The following is a 24,720-nucleotide window of genomic DNA, read 5'->3' on the forward strand; positions in this document are numbered from 1 at the left end:
GGCACCCTGGTTCTTTGGGTGATGTGTCAGGGATTGACACCCCCTGCCCCCAGACAGGTGCAGACAGTCAGGATTTAATGTCCCCTAGAGCCAGACATCCTGGAATGTGAAGTCAAGTGGGCCTTAGAAAGCATCACTATGAAAAGCTAGTGGAGGTTACGGAATTCCAGTTGAGCTATTCCAAATCCTGAAAAATGATGCTGTGAAAGTGCTGCACTCAATATGCCAGCAAATTTGGAAAACTCAGCAGTGGCCACAGGACTGGAAAAGGTCAGTTTTCATTCCAATCCCAAAGAAAGGCAATGCCAAAGAATGCTCAGACTACCGCACAATTGCACTCATCTCACACTCTAGTAAAGTAATGCTCAAAGTTCTCCAAGCCAGGCTTCAGCAATATGTGAACCATGAACTTCCTGATGTTCAAGCTGGTTTTAGAAAAGGCAGAGGAACCAGAGATCAAATTGCCAACATCCACTGGATCAATGAAAAAGCAAGAGAGTTCCAGAAAAACATCTATTTCTGCTTTATTGACTATGCCAAAGCCTTTGACTGTGTGGATCACAATAAACTGTGGAAAATTCTGAAAGAGATGGGAATACCAGACCACCTGATCTGCCTCTTGTGAAATCTGTATGCAGGTCAGGAAGAAACAGTTAGAACTGGACGTGGAACAACAGACTGGTTCCAAATAGGCAAAGGAGTACATCAAGGCTGTATATTGTCACCCTGCTTATTCAACTTCTATGCAGAGTACATCATGAGAAACGCTGGGCTGGAAGAAGCACAAGCTGGGATCAAGATTGCCGGTAGAAATATCAATAACCTCAGATATGCAGATGACACCACCCTTGTGGCAGAAAGTGAAGAGGAACTAAAAAGCCTCTTGATGAAAGTGAAAGTGGAAAGTGAAAAAGTTGGCTTAAAGCTCAACATTCAGAAAACGAAGATCGTGGCATCTGGTCCCATCACTTCATGGGAAATAGATGGGGAAACAGTGGAAACAGTGTCAGACTTTATTTTTCTGGGCTCCAAAATCACTGCAGATGGTGACTGGAGCCTTGAAATTAAAAGACGCTTACTCCTTTGAAGGAAAGTTATGACCAACCTAGATAGCATATTCAAAAGCAGAGACATTACTTTGCCAACAAAGGTCCATCTAGTCAAGGCTATGGTTTTTCCTGTGGTCATGTGTGGATGTGAGAGTTGGACTGTGAAGAAGGCTGACCACTGAAGAATTGATGCTTTTGAACTGTGGTGTTGGAGAAGACTCTTGAGAGTCCCTTGGACTGCAAGGAGATCCAACCAGTGCATTCTGAAGGAGATCAGCCCTGGGATTCCTTTGGAGGGAATGATGCTAAAGCTGAAACTCCAGTACTTTGGCCACCTCATGTGAAGAGTTGACTCACTGGAAAAGATTCTGATGCTGGGAGGGATTGGAGGCAGGAGGAGAAGGGGACAACAGATGATGAGATGGTTGGATGGCATCACTGACTCGATGGACGTGAGTCTGAGTGAACTCCGGGAGTTGGTGATGGACACGGAGGCCTGGTGTGCTGCGATTCATGGGGTCACAAAGAGTCGGACACGACTGAGCGACTGAACTGAACTGACTGATTCCCAAGTTCTCAGTAATTTCCTGTTGAATTGCTTTTCCTTTTATTTGATTCTCCAGTTCTACATTTCAGTGATTTTAAAATCCAAAGATGAATTTGTATTAAACATTTGATTCTGTCTACCTAAGAAAAGAATCACTCTTACTCTGAATGAAATTGAGTTGTGAAAAAACAAGGTAATATGGACAGTCCTAAAGCATCCACAAGACCAGTGGGTATCTGGTGAAACAGGCAGAGAAGAAATGGCCCACCTATGAAGTGGACCAAATCCTGCCTTCATGAAGTCCTAGTTAAGCCTCTCTCTGCTCCTCCTTCCTCTCAGCCCCTTTTCCAGGCAACTGAAACCTCCTCTGCTACCTGGTCATGTTCCATGTCTCTATACCTCTGCAAATGCTGTTCCTCCCACTGACACTAACACCCTTGGCCCCAATCTGCTTGTTTGCTTATAATTTATTTTTCTGATTCAGTGGAGGCATCAATTCTGTGGAGTCATTCTTGACCTTCCAGGCAGAAACAATCCTTTCCTGTCTTCTACTTCCTTTTGACTTTGTGTATCTGTAAAGCTTTATGGAATCTGCAGTCTGCTCCTTAAGGCTCTGCACTCGTGGTATCCTCTGCCTGGATCACTCTTCTACTTGATTACTGCAGGGCTCACTCTTTCTCCTTTTGGGTCTTTTCAAATGCTACAGTCTCAGGGCCTTCCATGATCACCCTGTTCTTTTACAACCTTCCCCACTGGCACGCTTCCCATCCTCCTGCTCTGCTCTGTTTTTTGCTGTGCTTGTCATCATCTAACTTGAAATGTCACTGACGTGTTTATTTTGTTATTCTGTTTCTTCCCCCTAGAATATAAACCCGTAAATTGAAATGTTTTTTTATGTCTGTTTGAGACCTGATTCTCAGACTAATCCTTGATACAGAGTATACTCAATAAGTGTTTATCAATTACTAAATTAAGGGACTGTTTTCTCTCAACTCTCATCATATTGACATTTTGGGCTGGATGATTCTTTATTGTGAGATTGTCTGGTTCATGTAGGATCTTCCACAGTAACCCTGATTTCTACCCACCAGTTACAGGTATTTTCTTATCGTTGCAGTCTTTCTTCAGCCAAGACCAGCATCTCAATTTGAACATTTCACAATTTATCTAAAGTGACTCTATGCCCCTATCCTATTATAAAATGCTATGGACCAAAGAAAATACAGGTATTACCAAGTGTGTATAAAACAAGTGCATGGTTTAAACTGCAGGTTTCGTGGGCTGAAAGCAAGTCATTGGCTCATAGCTGCATTTATAAATTATATACAACAGAATTCAATACCATATATAAAGGCAATGCAGTACAGTACAATTCAAGACAATATGATAAAAAAAATATTAGAATGGATTACACATACTAAGAGTAAATTTTATATTTCTGGATGTCTGTGTGTGCATGTAAGGGTTTTTTTTATATAAAACTTATTTTCTTAACTATTTAGTGTACTCAGAATGATCAGCAAGACACTGTTTTAAACCAACTAACTGGAATAATAGAAAAATGGAAAAGTCTATATGCAGATATCGAGGCAGGACACTATTGTGCCTTAAGATAATTAACAAATCCAGAAATTGGATGGAAGGTGGGATGACAGAAAGAGTAGTCTGTTGGTAATGCTCATAGAGATGCTCCTGCTTCCCCACCTGACATACTGTATTCTGTTCTAATGTTCCACCTCTAACCTTGATGTGAGTTATCAACACCTGCTCATTTTCTTCATCTCTTTGGTACCTTTCTGCAGGGCAAATCTTTGACTTGAACTGTCTCTTTTTCTATGCTTCTCAATCTGGCAAAAATTCTACTCCTTATTCCAGGCCCAACTCAAATGCCAGCTCCATTGCAAAGCTTTGCCCAGGTACTCCAGGCACAATTAATCACATTCCCGTCCATGTTCTCTCAGCACTTTATTCATACTGCTACAGTGGCATAGATCACATTTTAATGTACCTGGTTTTATATATGCCAGTCTCTGCTACCCTATTATGAGCTTTTTGGGGATGGGGACAATTTTCATGGGTACTTTTAGACATCTTGGCACTCAGAATTTTGTCCACACATGGCAGGTGGCCAGGCTGTAAATGGAAATTGCTTAGTTGATGTGGTCAGGACTCTGGGCCTGAAACATAGGATGCCACTTAGTACTGGGGCAACCTTTGATAACCTCTCTAAGCTAGCTTTCTCATCTGAAAAGGAGGAATACGTGGTGAATGCACAGCATTTCTATAAAGATGAAATGAAATATTACATCTGCTAGCAACTTAATAGGTCTTCAATAAATGGAATTTACCATCACTATTGTCTTTATTAGTAGTACTGTTGAAGAGTGGAAAAGGCTATCAAAACCCCAGATACAAAAACAGATAGTAAGTATTAGGAATGAAGGTGATTTCTGGGCAGTAATTTAATTATGAAATGTATTTAGTTCCATGGTTGACATTGGAATGACATGAAAAGTGAGAATTTGTAGACCTTTGGATGTTTGATTTTATGGATCAGAATAGCTGTGTCGATGATTTTCACTCTTACCTTTTCTCTATATTTTATAGTTTTGGGTGGGAGATATTTGGGAAGATGCAAAAGGGGATTAAAATAACCTAATTTTGCTCCTGGAGGTACCCCATTGACTTAATGTTGTAAAGTTGGAGCAGAGTCTCTCAATCATAACACTATAGCTATTTTGGGTCAAACAGTATGTTGTTCTATAAGGCCATCCTGTACATTGTAGGGTGTTTAGGAATATCTCTGTCCTCTACTCACCAAATGCCAGTCACATGCTGACCCCACCGGCCATCTGGGACCACCAAATGTTTGAGGGGTACTTTGATAAATATTGTATTCTGAAAAAGGTGATGAATAAACCAAAAAGCAGACATGGGCATGGAAATGATCTGACCTTTATTATGAACAGAGCTGGATTAGAGAACTTGGGTTTATATCTGTGAATCAGACTGGTTTCCTAAGAATAAACACAAAATACAATCAATTTACCCACCAAATCCCAGGGAGAAAGTCATCATCAGGGAGGAAAGGAAAATTGATACCACTTGAAGGGAGCTGAAAACAACAATCATGGAAAACTAACAAATCTGATCACATGGACCACAGACTTCTCTAACTCAGTAAAACTATGAGCCATGCCATGTGGGGTCACCCAAAATGGATGGGTCATAGTGGAGAGTTCTGACAAAATGTGGTCCATTGGAGAAGGGAACAGCAAACCACTTCAGTATTCTTGCCTTGAGAACCCCATGAACAATATGAAAAGGCAAAAAGATAGGACACTGAAAGAAGAACTCCCCAGATCAGTAGGTGCCCAATATGCTACTGGAGATCAGTGGAGAACTAACTCCAGAAAGAATAAAGAGAAGAAGCCAAAACAAAACCAACACCCAGTTGTGGATGTGACTGGTAATGGAAGCAATGTCTGATGTTGTAAAGAGCAATATTGCATAGGAACCTGGACTGTTAGGTCCGTGAGTCAAGGCAAATTGGAAGTGGTCAAACAGGAGATGGGAAGAGTGAACATCAACATTCTGGGAATCAGCAAACTAAAATCGACTGGAATAGGTAAATTTAACTCAGATGACCATTATATCTATACTGTGGGTAAGAACCCCTTAGAAGAAATGGAGTAGCCATCATAGTCAACAAAAGGGTCCGAAATGCAATACTTGGATGCAATCTCAAAAACAACAGAATGATCTCTGTTTGTTTCCAAGCAAACCATTCTATACACAGTAGTCCAGGTCTATGCTCCCGATCAGTAATGCTGAAGAAGCTGAAGTTGAATGGTTCTATGAAGACCTACAAGACCTTCTAGAACTAGCACCCCCAAAAGATGTCCTTTTTATCATAGGTGACTGGAATGCAAAAGTAGGAAGTCAAGAAATAGCTGGAGTAACTGGCAAATTTGACCTTGGAGTACAGAATGAAGCAGGGCAAAGGCTAATAGAGTTTTGCCAAGAGATCACACTGGTCATAGCAAACACCCTCTTCCAACAACACAAGAGAAGACTCTACACATGGACATCACCAGATAGTCAATACTGAAATCAGCTTGATTCTGTTCTTTGCAGCCAAAGATGGAGAAGCTCTATACAATCAGCAAAAAACAAGACCAGGAGTTGACTGTGGCTCAGATCATGAACTCCTTATTGCCAAATTCAGAATTAAATTGAAGAAATTAGGGAAAACCACTAGACCCTTCAGGTACGACCTAAATCAAATCCCTTATGACTATACAATGGAAATGACAAATAGATTGAAGGGATTAGATCTGATGGACAGAATGTCTGAAGAACTATGGATGGAGGTTTGTGACATTGTACAGGAAGCAATGATCAAGACCATCCCCAAGAAAAAGAAATGCAAAGAGGGAAAATGGTTGGCTGAGGAGCCCTTACAAATAGCTATGAAAAGAAGAGAAGTGAGAGGCAAAGGAAAAAAGGAAAGCTATACCCATTTGAATGCAGATTTCCAAAGAATAGCAAGGAGAGAGAAGAAAGTCTTCCTCAGTGATCAATGCAAAGAAATAGAGGAAGACAATAGAATAGGAAAGACTAGAGATCTCTTCAAGAAAATTAGAGACATCAAGGGAACATTTCATGCAAAGATGGGCACAATAAAGGATAAAAATGGTATGGATGTAACAGAAGCAGAAGGTATTAAGAAGAAGTGGCAAGAATACACAGAAGAACTGTACAAAAAAGATCTTCATGACCTAGATAATCACAATGGTGTGATCACTCGCCTACAGCCAGACATCCTGGAATTTGAAGTCAAGTCGCTTAGGAAGTATCACTACGAACAAAGCTAGTGGAGGTGATGGAATTCCAGTTGAACTAATTCAAATCCTAAAAGATGATGCTGTGAAAGTGCTGCACTCAATATGTCAGCAAATTTGGAAAGCTCAGCAGTGGCCACAGGACTGGAAAAAGTCAGTTTTAATTCCAATCCCAAAGAAAGGCAATGCCAAAGAATGCTCAAACTACTGCACAATTGCAGTCATCTCACACACTAGTAAAGTAATGCTCAAAGTTCTCCAAGTGAGGCTTCAACAGTTCATGAACTGAGAAATTCCAGATGTTCAAACTGGATTTAGAAAAGACAGAGGAATGAGAGATCAAATTGCCAACATCTGCTGAATCATCAAAAAAGCAAGAGAGTTCCAGAATGACATCTACTTCTGCTTTATTGACTATGCCAAAGCCTTTGACTGTGTGGATCACAACACTGTGGAAAATTCTTAAAGAGATGGGAATACCAGACCACTTTAACTGCCTCCTGAGAAATCTGTATGCAAGTCAAGAAGCAGCAGTTAGAACTGGACATGGAACAACAGACTGGTTCCAAATTGGGAAAGGAGTATGTCAAGGCTGCATATTGTCACCCTGCTTATTTAACTTGTATGCAGAGTACGTCATGAGAAATCCTGGACTGGATGAAGCACAAACTGGAATCAAGATGCCAGGAGAAATATCAATAACCTCAGATATGCAGATGACACCACCCTATGGCAGAAAGTAAAGAAGAACTAAAGAGCCTCTTGATGAAAGTGAAAGAGGAGAGTGAAAATTTGGCTTAAAACTCAACATTCAGAAAACTAAGATTGCGGCATCTGGTCCCATCACTTCATGGCAAATAGATTGGGAAACAATGGAAACAGTGTCAGACTTTAATTTTTGGGGTTCCAAAATCATTGCAGATGAAATTAAAAGACACTTACTCCTTGGAAGAAAAGCTATGACCAACCTAGACAGTTTATTCAAAGGGAGAGACATTCCTTTGCCAACAAATATCCATCTAGTCAAAGCTATAGTTTTTTCAGTAGTCATGTATGGATGTGACAGTCGGACTATAAAGAAAACAGAGCACCAAAGAATGGATGCTTTTGAACTGTGGTGTTGGAGAAGACTCTTGAGAATCCCTTGGACTACAAGGAGATTCAACCAGTCCATCCTAAAGGAAATCAGTCCTGAATATTCATTGGAAGGACTGATGCTGAAGTTCAAACTCCAATACTTTGGCCACCTGATGCAAAGAACTGATTCATTTGAAAAGACGCTGATGCTGGGAAGCATTGAAGGTGGGAGGAGAAGCAGATAGCGGGATGAGATGGTTGGATGGCATCACCGACTTGATGGACACAAGTTTGTGTAAACTACAGGAGTTGTTGATGGACAGGGAGGCCTTATGTGCTGTAGTCCGTGGGGTCACAAAGAGTTGGACACTAGTGAGTGAGTGAACTGAACTGAAGTCAGCTCACTCCCAAGAGAGAAGCTGGGTAGGTGTGGATTTTTGCTGAGCATGACCAGATCTTAATTATTTTATTTTCTCCCCACCTTTGGAATTTAGGTGCATATAATCAAATTAGTATAATCTTTGATCCATGACACTTTGTAACTATTAGTCCATGGTGGCTAGCATTTATTTATTTAGATAGTTTGATCGTTATTTTCAATAATGAAATTTATACCTTGTAACTCATCATCTAAAATAAAACTAAAAATGGAGCAGTTTTTTTTTTCCTAATCATGCACTCTTTCTCAGCCCATCCTGCTGTTTTTCTCACCCTAGAAGCATCGTCCTGATATATATAGTTTCCTAGTTTGCCAGTGGAATACATCTCCCTACCTCCCCAGGGACAGAATGAGCAAAGCAGGAAAAGAGGGAGCAGAAGTGAGCTTAATGAAGATGATACTTCAAGGAAACCAGGAGGGAGGGACAAGGGCTAACTTCTACCAGATGGTGTTGAAACTTGTATGTTTCCTTATTTTTTCAGAATACAGAGTGTCCCTAGCAACTAAATATATGCCAGTTATACTTTCATAGGATCATTCCAAGTGTTTAGAATTTGAAGAGCTATTCTTTTTATTTACATAAAAGAATTTTTGTCATAGTGAGCCCATGATGATGATACTGGGCATCCACAAACCTGGTATCTTCAAACCCACCTTCTCATTCTGTTCCTTTTTTAAAGTCCAAGTTTCGTTTCACATGCTGAGACTTTTTTAAACATAAAAGCAATCTTTCTGTGGTTAAACTCCCTTAATTTTGAATTTTAAAATTTATTTTCTTGCAGAAGTGAAAGAGTCCTTTCAAAAACTGAATCATACCATTTAAGAATTGATCTGATCTAATATCTCCCCTGGTAGTAAATTAATAACAAAGGGAAGTATAATTACAGATTCAAGTTTTATATATATTTTTTATTTTTTAATATAAAGTTATTTATTTTAATTAGAGGCTAATTACTTTACAATATTGTATTGGTTTTGCCATACATTGACATGAATCCACCATGGGTGTACACGTGTTCCCCATCTTGAACCTCCCTCCCACCTCCCTCCCCATACCATCCTTCTCAGTCATTCCAGTGAACCAGCCGCGAGCACCCTGTATCATGCATCGAACCTGGACTGGCGATTCATTTCACATACGATATTATACATATTTCAGTGCTATTTCTCTCAGATCATCCCACCCTCGCCTCTCCCAGAGTCCAGAAGACTGTTCTATACATCTGTGTCTCTTTTGCTGTCTCGCATACAGGGTTATCGTTACCATCTTTCTCAATTCCATATATATGTGTTAGTATATACTGTATTGGTGTTTTTCCTTCTGGCTTACTTCACTCTGTATAATAGGCTCCAGTTTCATCCACCTCATTAGAACTGGTTCAAATGTCTTCTTTTTAATGGCTGAGTAATACTCCATTGTGTATATGTACCACAGCTTTCTTATCCATTCATCTGCTGATGGGCATCTAGGTTGCTTCCATATCCTGGCTATTATAAATAGTGCTGCAATGAACATTGGGGTACATGTGTCTCTTTCAATTCTGGTTTCCTTGGTATGTATGCCCAGCAGTGGGATTGCTGGGTCATAAGGCAGTTCTATTTCCAGTTTTTTAAGGAATCTTCACACTGTTCTCCATAGTGGCTGTACTAGTTTGCATTCCCACCAACAGTGTAAGAGGGTTCCCTTTTCTCCACACCTTCTCCAGCATTTATTGCTTATAGACTGTTGGATAGCAGCTATTCTGACTGGCATGAAATGGTACCTCATTGTGGTTTTGATTTGCATTTCTCTGATAATGAGTGATGTTGAGCATCTTTTCATGTGTTTGTTAGCCATCTGTATGTCTTCTTTGGAGAAATGTCTGTTTAGGGCTTTGGCCCATTTTTTGATTTGGTCATTTATTTTTCTGGAATTGAGCTTCAGGAGTTGCTTGTATATTTTTGAGATTAGTTGTTTGTTGCTTCATTTGCTATTATTTTCTCCCATTCTGAAGGCTGTCTTTTCACCTTGCTTATAGTTTCCTTTGTTGTGCAAGAGCTTTTAAGTTTAATTAGGTCCCATTTGTTTATTTTTGCTTTTATTTCCAATATTCTGGGAGGTGGGTCATAGAGGATCCTGCTGTGATTTATGTTGGAGAGTATTTTGCCTATGTTCCCTTCTAGAAGTTTTATAGTTTCTGGTTACATTTAGATCTTTAATCCATTTTTAGTTTATTTTTGTGTATAGTGTTAGAAAGTGTTCTAGTTTCACTCTTTTACAAATGATTGACCAGTTTTCCCAGTACCACTTGTTAAAGAGATTGTCTTTTCTCCATTGTATATTCTTGCCTCCTTTGTCAAAGATAAGGTATCCATAGGTGCGTGGATTTATCTCTGGGCTTTCTATTTTGTTCCACTGATCTATATTCCTGTCTTTGTGCCAGTACCATACTGTCTTGATGACTGTGGCTTTGTAGTAGACCCTGAAGTCAGGCATGAGTTTTTAATGTCATTGAATATCTGTGATCTACATGACTTTGAAGGCAAAGAAGACTTTGAACCCTGGCTCTGCAGCTTACTGTCTGTGCAGCCTTACAGTGGCACTTGATGTCAGAGCCCCCGTTTCACCATTTTTATTTGGATAATAACAACATAAATATGTTGCATATTACATACTCATTTCAAATATGTTAACATATAACATAAATAATAACACCTATATGATACATATGATACCACTCTAATGGCAGAAAGTGAAGAAGAACTAAAGAGCTTCTTGACAGTGAAAGAGGAGAGTGAAAAAGCTGGCTTAAAACTCAACATTCAAAAAACTAAGATCATGGCATCCAGTCCTGTCACTTAATGACACATAGATGGGGAAAATGTGGAAGCAGTGACAGACTTTATTTTCTTGGGCTTCAAAAATCACTGTGAATGGTGACTGCAGCCATGAAATTAAGACACTTGCTCCTTGGAAGGAAAGCTATGACAAACCTAGACAGTAAATTAAAAAGTAAAGACATTACTTTGCCAACAAAGGTCCATGTAGTCAAAGCTATGGTTTTCCATTAGTCATGTATGGATGTGAGAGCTGTACCATAAGGAAGGCTGAATGCAAGAGAATTGATGCTTTTTAGTTGTGTTGCTGGAGAAGACTGTACAGAGTCACTTGGACAGCAAGGAAAACAAACCAGTCAATCCTAAAGGAAAACAGCCCTGAATATTCATTGGAAGGACTGATGCTAAAGCTGAAGATCCAGTAATTTGGCCACCTGATGTGAAGAACCAACTCATCAGAAAAGACAGTGATGCTGGGAAAGATTGAGGGCCAAAGGAGAAGAAACTGACAGATGATGAGATGGCTAGATAGCATCACCACCTCAATGGTGGACATGAATTTGAGCAAACTCCAGGGACAGTGAAGGACAAAGAAGACTGGTATCCTGCAGTCCATGGGATCAGAAAGAGTCAGACACAACTTAGCGACTGATAAACAACAATCCGATGTTTCCATGCTACTACTCTTCAGGTCAGATCAGATCAGTCGCTCAGTCGTGTCTGACTCTTTGTGACCCCATGAATCACAACACGCCAGGCCTCCCTGTCCATCACCAACACCCAGAGTTCACTGAGACTCACGTCCATCGAGTCAGTGATGCCATCCAGCCATCTCATCCTCTGTCGTCCCCTTCTCCTCTTGTCCCCAATCCCTCCCAGCATCAGAGTCTTTTCCAATGAGTCAACTCTTTGCATAAGGAGGCCAAAGTACTGGAATTTCAGCCTTAGCATCATTCCTTCCAAAGAAATCCCAGGGCTGATCTCCTTCAGAATGGACTGGTTGGATCTCCTTGCAGTCCAAGGGACTCTCAAGAGTCTTCTCCAACACCACAGTTCAAAAGCATCAATTCTTAAGTGCTCAGCCTTCTTCACAGTCCAACTCTCACATCCACACATGACCACAGGAAAAACCATACCCTTGACTAGAGAACCTTTGTTGGAAAAGTAATGTCTCTGTTTTTGAATATGCTATCTAGGTTGGTCATAACTTTCCTTCAAAGGAGTAATTTCATGGCTGCAGTCACCATCTGCAGTGATTTTTGAGCCCAGAAAAATAAAGTCTGACACTGTTTCCACTGTTTCCCCATCTATTTGCCATGAAGTGATGGGACTGGATGCCATAATCTTCATTTTCTGAATGTTGAGCTTTAAGCCAACTTTTTCACTCTCCTCTTTCACTTTCATCAAGAGGCTTTTTAGTTCCTCTTCACTTTCTGCCATAAGGGTGGTGTCATCTGCATATCTGAGGTTATTGATATTTCTCTTGGCAATCTTGATTCCAGCTTGTGTTTCTTCCAGTCCAGCGTTTCTCATGATGTACTCTGCATAGAAGTTGAATAAACAGGGTGACAATATACAGCCTTGACGAACTCCTTTTCCTTCTTGGAACCAGTCTGTTCTTCCATGTCCAGTTCTAACTGTTGCTTCCTGACCTGCATACAAATCTCTCAAGAGGCAGATCAGTTGGTCTGGTATTCCCATCTCTTTCAGAATTTTCCACAGTTTATTGTGATCCACACAGTCAAAGGCTTTGGCATAGTCAATAAAGCAGAAATAGATGTTTTTCTGGAACTCTCTTGCTTTGTCAATGATCCAGCGGATGTTGGCAATTTAATCTCTGGTTCCTCTGCCTTTTCTAAAACCAGCTTGAACATCAGGAAGTTCATGGTTCACATATTGCTGAAGCCTGGCTTGGAGAATTTTGAACATTACTTTACTAGCGTGTGAGATGAGTGCAATTGTGCAGTAGTTTGAGCATTCTTTGGCATTGCCTTTCTTTGGGATTGGAACTAAAACTGACCTTTTCCAGTCCTGTGGCCACTGCTGAGTTTTCCCAATTTGCTGGCATATTGAGTGCAGTACTTTCATAGCATCATCTTTCAGGATTTGGAATAGCTCAACTGGAATTCCATCACCTCCACTAGCTTTGTTCATAGTGATGTTTTCTAAGGCCCACTTGACTTCACATTCCAGGATGTCTGGCTCTAGGTCAGTGATCACACCATCGTGATACTCTTAGGAGAAACTAAATCAAGCACGAAGAACAATGAATGCCTGAAACCCACTTGGTGAAGCTGAACATCTTGTAGGTTGGGTTTATATTTTCTGGGTATTAGGACCTTTGTTCCTGGTCCGTATTTACAGTCCTAACAGTATCACTAGCAGTTGGTTTTATTTAACAGAATACATAACCCTGTTTGCCAAACATTATTTTAAGTCCCTTACAAATATTGACTCATTTCATCCTCATAGCACTCTGTTTATTATATCTGTACATTTTTCGGACATCACAAACATATCATGCTTTCTTTATAGAAGCTCCTAATATCGTTTCTATTTAGGAGATGAGTAAATCAAAAGCACACACATATTATAAAACAGAAACAAGTCTCCTAATCAGGTCTGCTGCTCTGTGTTTGAGTGTGCACATGTGTGTGTGTGTGTGTGGGCACATGCGTGCACATGTGTATAAACAGATCTGGATCAAATGCTCTTTGTGCCACAAAGAAACCCAAGCTTACCTTCAAGCCCCTGCCTCCTTTGTGTGCCACTTGAAACTTTCATTAACCAGGTTTCTGTAATTTTTAGCTTGTAAAATTTTTTTCCTGTTCTGTTATTAACTTTGAAGCAGAGCACTACTCTCAGTATCTTACTTGAAATGTTTGTCACCAGATCCCACAAGTGTGATATGGGGAATGAGAGATTTTATACGTTTGTGTATATATTGGTGTATTTTTTAGTTTCTTATGAACATACTTAAGGCAGATATTGCCTAAACCAGTGTTTTCTTAGTCACAGGGTACTGAGATGCAGGATATAAGAAATGGTATTTGAAAACCAAGGTACCCACTGTACATCCTCTGGCAGAAGCAAAGGAGCTCACAATTAGTTACTAAGCTGCAGAATGTTAAATCATCCAAAGGACTTTAAATGATGTGGAAAATGACAATATTGTGAGAAGTTCTATGTAGTTGAACTAGCATTCAATGATCTAAAGACATAATAGGGCTTATAAAAATTAGATTCAAGCACTGGGATCGACCCTTTTCTCCAGGGTTCACCATACAGGCAACATTACCCTGTCTCTCAGAAGACACCTGCCTTATGCAAGGGGAAACCTGTGAAAGCTGCACTCAGACAGAGGAGTGTTTTCTTACATAATTTGCAATTTCAGGAATTTAATTTATAGGCAGATCTTTCAACACAGTCAACTTACATGCACAGCAATATGAAAGGCACACTTGGAAGGTGGTAAATACGCCGCATGCGGACTGGGGGGTTTCTGGGAAAGAAGTCGCTTCATAAGAGCAGCTTTTAACTCAGACTGACTTTTTATGAAATCAGAATTTCGACGTAACCGGGTTTGGGATGGAGACAGTCTGCATCAGCTTTTTGTATTAACAAAGTTACTGACTCTTTGTGTGTCTCCGGGTAACTTTGCTTGAGTAAACAGCAAAGCCATATTCTAAATCCACTGTTGAATGCCTGTCCCAGTCCAGATTGTCTGTCTGCTCTTACTTTTGTACCATATTGCTCTTTAAAATCTTGGTTTGGTACAATTCATAATTCACCAAAACTTCTTCATATAATTAAAAAAACCACACTAAATTAGTTTAAAATGAAGCAATTTATATCTTTATGCAAAAACATATGTCTGTCTTTGCAAAGGACTGTAAGCAGATTACAATAAATCCTTTACTTTAAAAAAAAAAATTAGATTCATATTATTTATGTGATGATGGCAAAATATATCCATGAGGCTTTTTCCAGGGTGACATTTTTTAATACCAATTAAAAATTAAAAAAAAAAGCATTTTCTCACTGAACTCTCATGTAAATAAAAGAAATTCTGTGTTAACAATTTGCAGTTGTCTTCATTCATGAGAAATTGTGTACATTTAGAACATGAAATTATTGGTTATCCAGCAAGGTTTTACAGTAAGGTATTTGGATGGAAGTATTGCACAATTGTTAGAACTGGAGTTTTTCTGTCAGAACATCCTGCAGGATACAGGCTAATTCATTCAGCAAGTACTTTTTGGGCATCTACTGTGTGCTTAGATTCTGAGACTGTGGTACCATATAGAGCAGAAGTAATCAGGTAATAGTACTTGCCATGACGCATCTTGTGCTTGTGCTTCTAGCCCAGCATTTCTCATGATGTACTCTGCATATGAGTTAAATAAGCAGGGTGACTATATACAGCCTTGACGTACTCCTTTTCCTATTTCAAACCAGTCTGTTGTTCCATGTCCAGTTCTAACTGTTGCTTCCTTACCTGCATATAGGTTTCTCAAGAGGCAGTTCAGGTGGTCTGGTATTCCCATCTCTTGAAGAATTTTCCAGTTTATCGTGATCCACACAGTCAAAAGCTTTGGCATAGTCAATAAAGCAGAAATAGATGTTTTTCTGGAACTCTCTTGCTTTTTCCATGATGAAGTGGATGCTGGCAATTTGATCTCTGGTTCCTCTGCCTTTTCTAAAACCAGCTTGAACATCTGGAATTTTATGGTTCACGTATTGCTGAAGCCTGGCTTGGAGAATTTTGAGCATTACTTTACTAGTGTGTGAGATGAGTGCAATTGTGCTGTAGTTTGAGCATTCTTTGGCATTGCCTTTCTTTGGGATTGGAATGAAAACTGACCTTTTCCAGTCCTGTGGCCACTGCTGTTTTCCAAATTTGCTGGCATATTGAGTGCAGTACTTTCACAGCATCATCTTTCAGGATTTGAAGTAGCTCAACTGGAATTCTATCACCTGCACTAGCTTTGTTCATAGTGATGCTTTCTAAGGCCCACTTGACTTCACATTCCAGGATGTCTGGCTCTAGGTCAGTGATCGCAGCATCGTGATTATCTTGGTCATGAAGATCTTTTTTGTACAGTTCTTCTGTGTATTCTTGCCATCTCTTCTTAATATCTTCTGCTTCTGTTAGGTCCATACCATTTCTGTCCTTTATCGAGCCCATCTTTGCATGAAATGTTCCCTTGGTATCTCTAATTTTCTTGAAGAGATCTCTAGTCTTTCCCATTCTGTTGTTTTCCTCTATTTCTTTGCATTGATCGCTGAGGAAGGCTTTCTTATCTCTCCTTACTATTCTTTGGAACTCTGCATTCAGATGCTTATATCTTTCCTTTTCTCCTTTGCTTTTTTTTCTCCTCTTTTCACAGCTATTTGTAAGGGCTCCTCAGCCAACCATTTTCCCTTTTTGCATTTCTTTTTTTTGGGGATGGTCTTGATCACTGCTTCCTGTACAATGTCATGAACCTCCATCAATAGTCATCAGACACTCTATCAGATCTAGCCCCTTAATTCTATTTCTCACTTCCACTGTATCAGTTCAGTTCAGTTGCTCAGTTGTGTTCGACTGTTTGTGACCCCATGAATCGCAGCATACCAAGCCTCCCTGTCCATCACCAACTCCCGGAGTTCACTCAGACTCACATCCATCGAGTCAGTGATGCCATCCAGCCATCTCATCCTCTGTTGTCCCCTTCTCCTCCTGCCCCCAATCCCTCCCAGCATCAGAGTCTTTTCCAATGAGTCAACTCTTCGCATGAGGTGGCCAAAGTACTGGAGTTTCAGCTTTAGCATCATTCCCTCCAAAGAAATCCCAGGGCTGATCTCCTTCAGAATGGACTGGTTAGATCTCTTTGCAGTCCAAGGGACTCTCAAGAGTCTTCTTCAACACCACAGTTCAAAAGCATCAATTCTTCGGCGCTCAGCCTTCTTCACAGTCCAACTCTCACATCCACACATGACCACAGGAAAAACCATAGCCTTGACTAGACAGACCTTTGTTGGCAAAGTAATGTCTCTGCTTTTGAATATGCTGTCTAGGTTGGTCATAACTTTCCTTCCAAGGAGTAAGCGTCTTTTAATTTCATGGCTGCAGTCACCACCTGCAGTGATTTTGGAGCCCAGAAAAATAAAGTCTGACACTGTTTCCCCATCTATTTCCCATGAAGTGATGGGACCGGATGCAATGATCTTCATTTTCTGAATGCTGAGCTTTAAGCCAACTTTTTCACTCTCCACTTTCACTTTCATCAAGAGGCTTTTGAGTTCCTCTTCACTTTCTGCCATAAGGGTGGTGTCATCTGCATATCTGAGGTTTTCGATATTTCTCCCGGCAATCTTGATTCCAGCTTGTGTTTCTTCCAGTCCAGCTTTTCTCATGATGTACTCTGCATATAAGTTAAATAAGCAGGGTGACAATATACAGCCTTGACGTACTCCTTTTCCTATTTGGAACCAGTCTGTTGTTCCATGTCCAGTTCTAATTGTTGCTTCCTGACCTGCATACAGATTTAGGTCATACCTGAGTGGTCTAGTGGTTTTCCCTACTTTCTTCAATGTAAGTCTGAATTTGGCAATAAGGAGTTCCTGATCTGAGCCACAGTCAGCTCCTGGTCTTGTTTGTGCTGACTGTATAGAGCTTCTCCATCTTTGGCTGCAAAGAATATAATCAATCTGATTTCGGTGTTGACCATCTGGTGATGTCCATGTGTAGAGTCTTCTCTTGTGTTGTTGGAAGAGCATGTTTGCCATGACCAGTGCATTCTCTTGGCAAAACTCTATTAGCCTTTGCTCTGCTTCATTCCATATTCCGAGATCAAATTTGCCCATCACTCCAGGTATTTCTTGACTTCCTGCTTTTGCATTCCAGTCACCTATAATGAAAAGGACATCTTTTGGGGTTGTTAGTTCTAAAAGGTCTTGTAGGTCTTCATAGAACCATTGAACTTCAGCTTCTTCAGCATTACTGGTTGGGGCATAGTCTTGGATTACTGTGATATTGAATGGTTTGCCTTGGAAACGAACAGAGATCATCTGTCATTTTTGAGATTGCATCCAAGTACTGCATTTTGGACTCTTTTGTTGACCATAATGGCTACTCCATTTCTTCTAAGGGATTCCTGCCCACAGTAGTAGATATAATGGTCATCTGAATTAAATTTACCCATTCCAGTCCATTTTAGATGCACAAGCTGGAATCAAGATTGCCGGGAGAAATATCAGTAACCTCAGATATGCAGATGACACCACCCTTATGACAGAAAGTGAAGAGGAACTAAAAAGCCTCTTGATGAAAGTGAAAGAGGAGAGTGAAAAAGTTGGCTTAAAGCTTAACATTCAGAAAATGAAGATCATGGCATCTGGTCCCATCACTTCATGGGAAATAGATGGGGAAACAGTGGAAACAGTGTCAGCCTTAATTTTTTTTTGGGGGGGGGGCTCCTAAATCACTGCAGATGGTGATTGAAGCCATGAAATTAAAAGATGCTTACTCCTTGGAAGGAAAGTTATGACCAACCTAGATAGCATATTCAAAAGCAGACATTACTTTGCCAACAAAGGTCCATCTAGTCAAGGCTATGGTTTTTCCATTAGTCATGTATGGATGTGAGAGTTGGACTGTGAAGAAAGCTGAATGCTGAAGAATTGATGCTTTTGAACTGTGGTGTTGGAAAAGACTCTTGAGAGTCCCTTGGACTGCAAGGAGATCCAACCAGTCCATTCTAAATGAGATCAGCCCTGGGTGTTCATTGGAAGGACTGATGGTAAAGCTGTAACTCCAATACTTTGGCTACCTCATGCAAAGTGTTGACTCATTGGGAAAGACTCTGATGCTGGGAGGGATTGGGGGCAGGAGGAGAAGGGGACGACAGAGGATGAGAGGACTGGATGGTATTACCGGCTCTATGGACATGAGTTTGAGTGAACTCCGGGAATTGGTGATGGACAGGGAGGCCTGTTGTGCTGCGATTCATGGGATCACAAAGAGCTGGACACGACTGAGTGAATGAACTTAACTGAACTGATGATTGGTCTTGCAATCTAATTGATGGAAGAGGTGATGATGACCAATTATTCATAAATAAAATTTATTTTTAATACTTCAGAGGAAAGTTTTATGGGCTATGCTCTGCTAGTGTGTAATCTGGTCTGGGAAGGTTAGCAGGGTAGTGCTGAGATGGGGTTAGGATGACTTCACAATTCTTATCAAAAAGCTAAGTGAAGTCCACCCATCTTTAGCATGTTTCCATTGAGGCATTTTCCCTAAAGGAATAATTCAAAACATGTTATGCATTTTTTTCTATAAGGACAGGACATTGTTTTTATTATAGAAATGTTGGAAACATCTTAAATATTCAAAATTAAGCAATTAGTTAACTTTATTATGTTTTTAGAAATTGTATTGACTACTGAAAATAGTTTAACAATGTAAAAATGTTTTTATTGTAATAAAAATGCATAGTAAAAAGAGTATCTATAAAATAATATATTAAATGCCTTCATCTTTATCCCAACTCTGTTTTTCTAGTTCTTCAATATATTCTTTGATTTCAAGTGTATCAATAGTCATATTAACAGCAATCCTAATGCCTCTTCATACTAGCTCCTGTTTAGCATCAAGTACTTTACATCCATTATTTCAATGGATTGTATGTAAAAGTGAAATAGGTATTATTATATTTATTTGTTTTTTGTATACTGAAACTTTTACATGTGTCACCAATGATATGTATTCCCTGTGTAACAAAGAATTGTTTCAATAACCCTGCTGTTTACTATCGGAGAAGGCAATGGCAACTCACTCCAGTACTCTTGCCTGGCAAATCCCATGGATGGAGGAGCCTGGTAGGCTGCAGTCTATGGAGTCGCTAGGAGTCGGACATGACTGAGTGACTTCACTTTCACTTTCATGCACCGGAGAAGGAAATGGCATCCCACTCCATTGTTCTTGCCCGGAGAATCCCAGGGACGGGGGAGCCTGGTGGGCTATCGTCTCTGGGGTCGCACAGAGTCGGACATGATTGAAGCGACTTGGCAGCAGCAGCAGCTATTTACTATGAATTTCCTTATTGCTGTTTTATCTAAGAGAAATCTCTCTCTCTCTCTCTTTTTTTTTTTTTTTTTTTTGTGACAGCATTCTGTGAAGAAGGCTGCAGATACGGTGGAACATGCATGGCTCCCAACAAATGTATCTGTCCTTCTGGGTTCACAGGAAGCCACTGCGAGAAAGGTAAGGAAGCTCTTTCTCTAGGACTGTAGTACTGTGGATTGACCTGATACATTGCATCGTGTTGGTGGATGCGGCTCTCCCAAAGCTGAGTACCTTTTGATTACTGTGTCATAGACATCCTCCCTCTGAAAACAGAACTTCATCTGCCCTCTCTCCACTGTGTCTAATTTAGCAAAGTCGAATCTTTTCCCTGCTACCATTTGCAGTGTGCATTTTAGTACTAATTAGATATAAAGCCTGGAGAAGGAAATGGCAACCCACTTCAGTGTTCTCACCTGGAGAATCCCAGGGACAGGGGAGCCTGGTGGGCTGCCATCTCTGGGGTTGCACAGAGTCGGACACGAATGAAGTGACTTAGCAGCAGCAGCAGCAGATATAAAGCCTGACGAACTGACCTGCCCCACTTATCATCTATTGGGTAGCAACACAGGCAACCACTAGAGCTGTAACAATCTGCTGTGTCCACGGAATGTAAATTCGAACCACATACTCCTTGAGTAATAGCGCATTAAATAACTCCAGCAGCAGGTTTATTGGTGTGCTTGCGATTTTATTCTAACAGTGGTTTACTAAGAACGTTATCATTCATGGACCTGATATTATAAGCCAGTTACTATTAATAAGAGTCCGTTATGTGCAGCTTTCTATAAATGTAGTATTTACACTGGGCAGTATTTGGTGAAATCCAGTTCTTTTATCAATTGAAGAAGTCCTCCTGTATGTTAATGAAATTGGTATTCAATGCCAATGTACCAGTATGTATGTATCAGTGCAAACAAGAGGTTTGTTTATGCCTTGTGAAAGTGAATATTTCAGTGTATTTCCCCATGAGTTTCATTAGGCTAAAATCACTGTGTTATGTTTTTCTAAGTCTGGAATATCACACTCAACTGGACATTCTCACAGTACAGCTTAGAAAAACAGAAATATAATGCTGTGGTCACCATGCTTTTTATTAGATGAGGGGAGTATGTTTTCATCTAATGCCAAAGATCTGTGCAAAGCTCTTGCTTCCTTTCCTTCATGTTAAAGGTTTCTGAATTTAGATGCTAATTTTTTAAATTAGCATGTTTATTATCCCCCAACTTGTTTGACATATTACATTGTACTGCCTGTGTATTTCTAACGCAGCCTGATCCTTTTAAAAAGAGTCAAAATTTAACTACATACATTATTCAACAAGGAAATCTACAATGTGTATTATTGTTCCCATGTTTTGTGATAATTATCAACAAATTAGATCATATTTATTAAGTAAAAGTTACTTGACTTGTCTTTTAAAAAAGACGTATAAAAGAGCCAAGTTCTGCCTCTGAGCAGACGAGAATTGCCATGTGGAACTGAAGGATTCTTGTCAAAAGCAAAGGAGCTTAGCCCATAGGCCCTTATTGTAGTACATCAGATTTTAATTAGGTTTTCTAAAATAAACGGAGAAGGCAATGGCACCCCACTCCAGTACTCTTGCCTGGAGAATCCCATGGACGGAGGAGGCTCGTGGGCTGTGGTCCATGGGGTCGCTAAAAGTAGGACATGACTGAGCGACTTCACTTTCACTTTTCACTTTCATGCATCAGAGAAGGAAATGGCAACCCACTCCAGTGTTCTTGCCTGGAGGATCCCAGGGACAGTGGAGCCTATGGACTGCTGTCTATGGGGTTGCACAGAGTCGGACACAACTGAAACGACTTAGCAACAGCAAAATTAAAAAAATAAAAGCCATTAAAGTAAAACTTCCTCATTATTTGCTCTAAAACTGCTATGCGTTTCTTAAATCATTATAGAATATAGGAATTAATGGAGACAGAATGGTGATGATGATATAATATTGTTGATGATGGATTTTTAATATTACTAATGATATACCATTTATCATGTACTAATTATGCATTATGTCTTTTAAGGGAGTATTTTAGTATTTAGAACAAACAAAAGAGATAGACATTATTATGCCCACTTTGTAGATGGCAGATAAAAGCGTGGGTAGATTAAGTAACTTCTGCAGTTCTATGGAGTCAGTATTAGAATTGAGAATAAAACTCAACTTGTCTTCCACAAACTACATTATAAACCCTTGCGTGTGTTCCAAAGGGATAATGCATGAACTTCCTATAAAATCTGGGTTCCTGGTGAATATGTCGGGGAGGGTCCATGAATTTATACTTTCATCAAGCACCTCAGTTTGCTTGTTATAAACCAGTCATTATTATATTGTCACGGTGATATTTAATCAGAGAATCCACTGTGCAGTTCTTCTTTTTACTTCATAAAGAATTGGAGGACAGCATTGATCTTAGACCAGAGCTGAGTCAGTGTCAGCCCAGGAAGAATTAATTATGGTTTCTCATGGCTTGCTGATTTGACCTCTGTACTTTCCTCTCCTCAATAAGTGGCTGATTGAATCAGTACTTACATTCTGGTCCATAATGTGGAACAGAAAATATCAAGGTAAAGGAGAAAATCAAGACCAGAGGCAAAAGACAGACAGACATTGGCAGGTTATAGGTTCCTAGAAGAATATTAAAGTAGAGATTGAGAATTACTTACTCTTGAAAATGTATACAGTTGCAGTAAAGAAAAAAAAATAGAATAAGGTTTCTATATATGTGATATTAACTTCCATTTGTAGCAAAACCATGTTGACCAGTATTCTAATTCCAGGAGATCTTTTGGATAAAGTACATATTTTTCCAATCGATTATGTGCAAGGGATCTATGTGAATTATGGGACTCTTTAAAAACTGCATCGTATCATGTTGGAATTATTTTGCCATGCTCACTATTAGCAGTAAACATTAAATAATTCCACTTGCCTTTGAATAGTGATGCTAGATGTGGTGAGACACAGGTGCAAAGGAGAAATGTAAATGCATTGTCAATGTCTTATGGCATGATTACACTAAATGTTTTATTTGATTTTAATTTTATGGCTAATTAAATGGTCCCATTTGAGCTATTTAGAATCTACTTATGTTTAGTTTTTAAAATATTTTCTTTGCCCTTGCCTCCTGTTGTTGGCTTTATTCATTGTTTGTGATAGCCTTTCAGAATTCAAGTGTATTCAACTAAATCATAAAATGCATATCTGAAATATAATGAAGTTGAAAATCACACTCATGTTTGATGTGTAACACAGAGATGAACAGCTCTGCATTTATTTTATATTGATAAGATTTTAGTAAACTTAAACTTTTCATCACCCCACTCAAGATAAGCAAACACTTCACCTGCCTTGGTTTCTGGACAACGTCCTGTGTTCCCTCCTCTCTCCTACCCTTTGATCCTTCTCTGTGCGCTTGGTCTTGACTTGGTTTCAAATCTAACATGGCGATGTGTACAGAGAGATGAGTGGAGACCTAGGAAGAGTATTTGTATTACTCTCAGGATGGAAAAGGTCCATGAGTGAAATCTCTTTGTCATCCTAGAGAGCTAAAAGGATATCATGCCACACTGATGTAGCCGAACAGAGGACCAGATGAAATAATCCAAAGTTGTCCTAGAGACTTCTCAAATATAATATCAAAGAGTTATACTAAATTCAGAGATATGTTACTTACCGTAAAATAGCATAGTATCCTCCTCTATGAAGTAAAGTTGCAAGCAACAAAGAGATTCAACCTCAGTTGTCAAGCTTGTCTAGTGAATGGGTTCTTCACCTTGACGTTATTAACATTTTGGACAGATAATTCTTTGTTTCAGAGGGCTGTCCTATGCATTGTTGGATTTTTAGCTGTATCGCTGGACTCTACCCACTAAATACCATTAGGAACCTACCCCCAGCCGTTCAATCGAAGATGTCTCCTGACATTGCCAAATACCCCAGGGAGGCAGAGTCACCCATCCTGACAAGTTCTGAAATAGATGTAGCACTTTTAAATATATATATCTGTCTGTCTACTAATAAAATTATAAGCTTTTCTAAGAGACAGAACACATTTTGTAAAGCATTTCTTCAGGATTTTTAGAATTACTTTAGGTTTGCTGTAATTAGAAAATTCTTTTTTTTTTTTTTTGAAGTATAGCTGATTTACAATGTTTTATTGGTTTCAGTTGCGCAGCATAGTAATTTGACATATTGATAGACTACTCCATACAAAGCTACTATAAAATATTGACTGTATTCTCTGTGCTGGAGATCGTTTTGGTCATTCATTTATTTTATACCTAGTGGTTTGTACCTTTAAATCTCCTTTACCTTTCCTGCCCTTGCCCCAATTCTCTCCCACTGGGGAACCACTAGTTTGTTCCCTGTATCTATGAGTCTATTTCTTGAAAATTAATAAATAGCGAAGAAGTTGAATAGCATTGTCCATTTGTGATATTAATTCTAGGGGTTGCTTTTTTCTATTTAGTTTATATGAAATTTCTAATTTTCTACAATAATTATAAATTATGTTTATAATAAGAAATGATTTTTTAAAAGATTAACATAAAGAAAACTTAAAACTCATGAAAAGGATCTTCATTTTTCTCAGAGACTGTCGACGTTTTGCCTTTCCTAAAGGAAAATGACTTTCTGCAGGATAATTATTCTATTCTTTCCCTGTGCTTCAGAACCCTGTAGGTAGGTAGACAGAGGGCAATAGTTTACCTTGAGCATATGGTCCATCTACCAAGTAAAAAGAATGGTCAGAAACAGTAATTTGTCTATTCTTCCAAATTTTACATTTTGCCTCAATTTTGATGGAACTCTACCAAGT

The 24,720-nt window shown here is 39.5% G+C and overlaps 1 protein-coding gene across 17 annotated transcripts in view; it reads left to right on the forward strand.

Annotated features, from left to right (window-relative positions):
- Nucleotides 1-24,720, forward strand: part of NELL1 (neural EGFL like 1) — a 1,048,536-nt gene that overhangs the window by 787,717 nt on the left and 236,099 nt on the right. For 15 of the 17 annotated variants that reach the window (XM_086385555.1, XM_086385554.1, XM_086385551.1 and 12 more), the window contains one exon: nt 19,928-20,023. In XM_086385555.1, coding sequence (XP_086241681.1) covers nt 19,928-20,023 — 96 coding nt within the window. Of the gene's footprint in view, nt 1-19,927; nt 20,024-23,702; nt 24,270-24,720 lie in introns of those variants that run through there. The other 2 variants (XM_086385561.1, XM_086385564.1) reach the window with 2 other exon arrangements.

The sequence above is a fragment of the Bos grunniens genome, chromosome 29, assembly GCF_055505025.1.
Source record: "Bos grunniens cultivar Pamir isolate PY7600 chromosome 29, Bosgru_T2T1.0, whole genome shotgun sequence".
NCBI classification, from domain to species: Eukaryota; Metazoa; Chordata; class Mammalia; order Artiodactyla; family Bovidae; genus Bos; species Bos grunniens.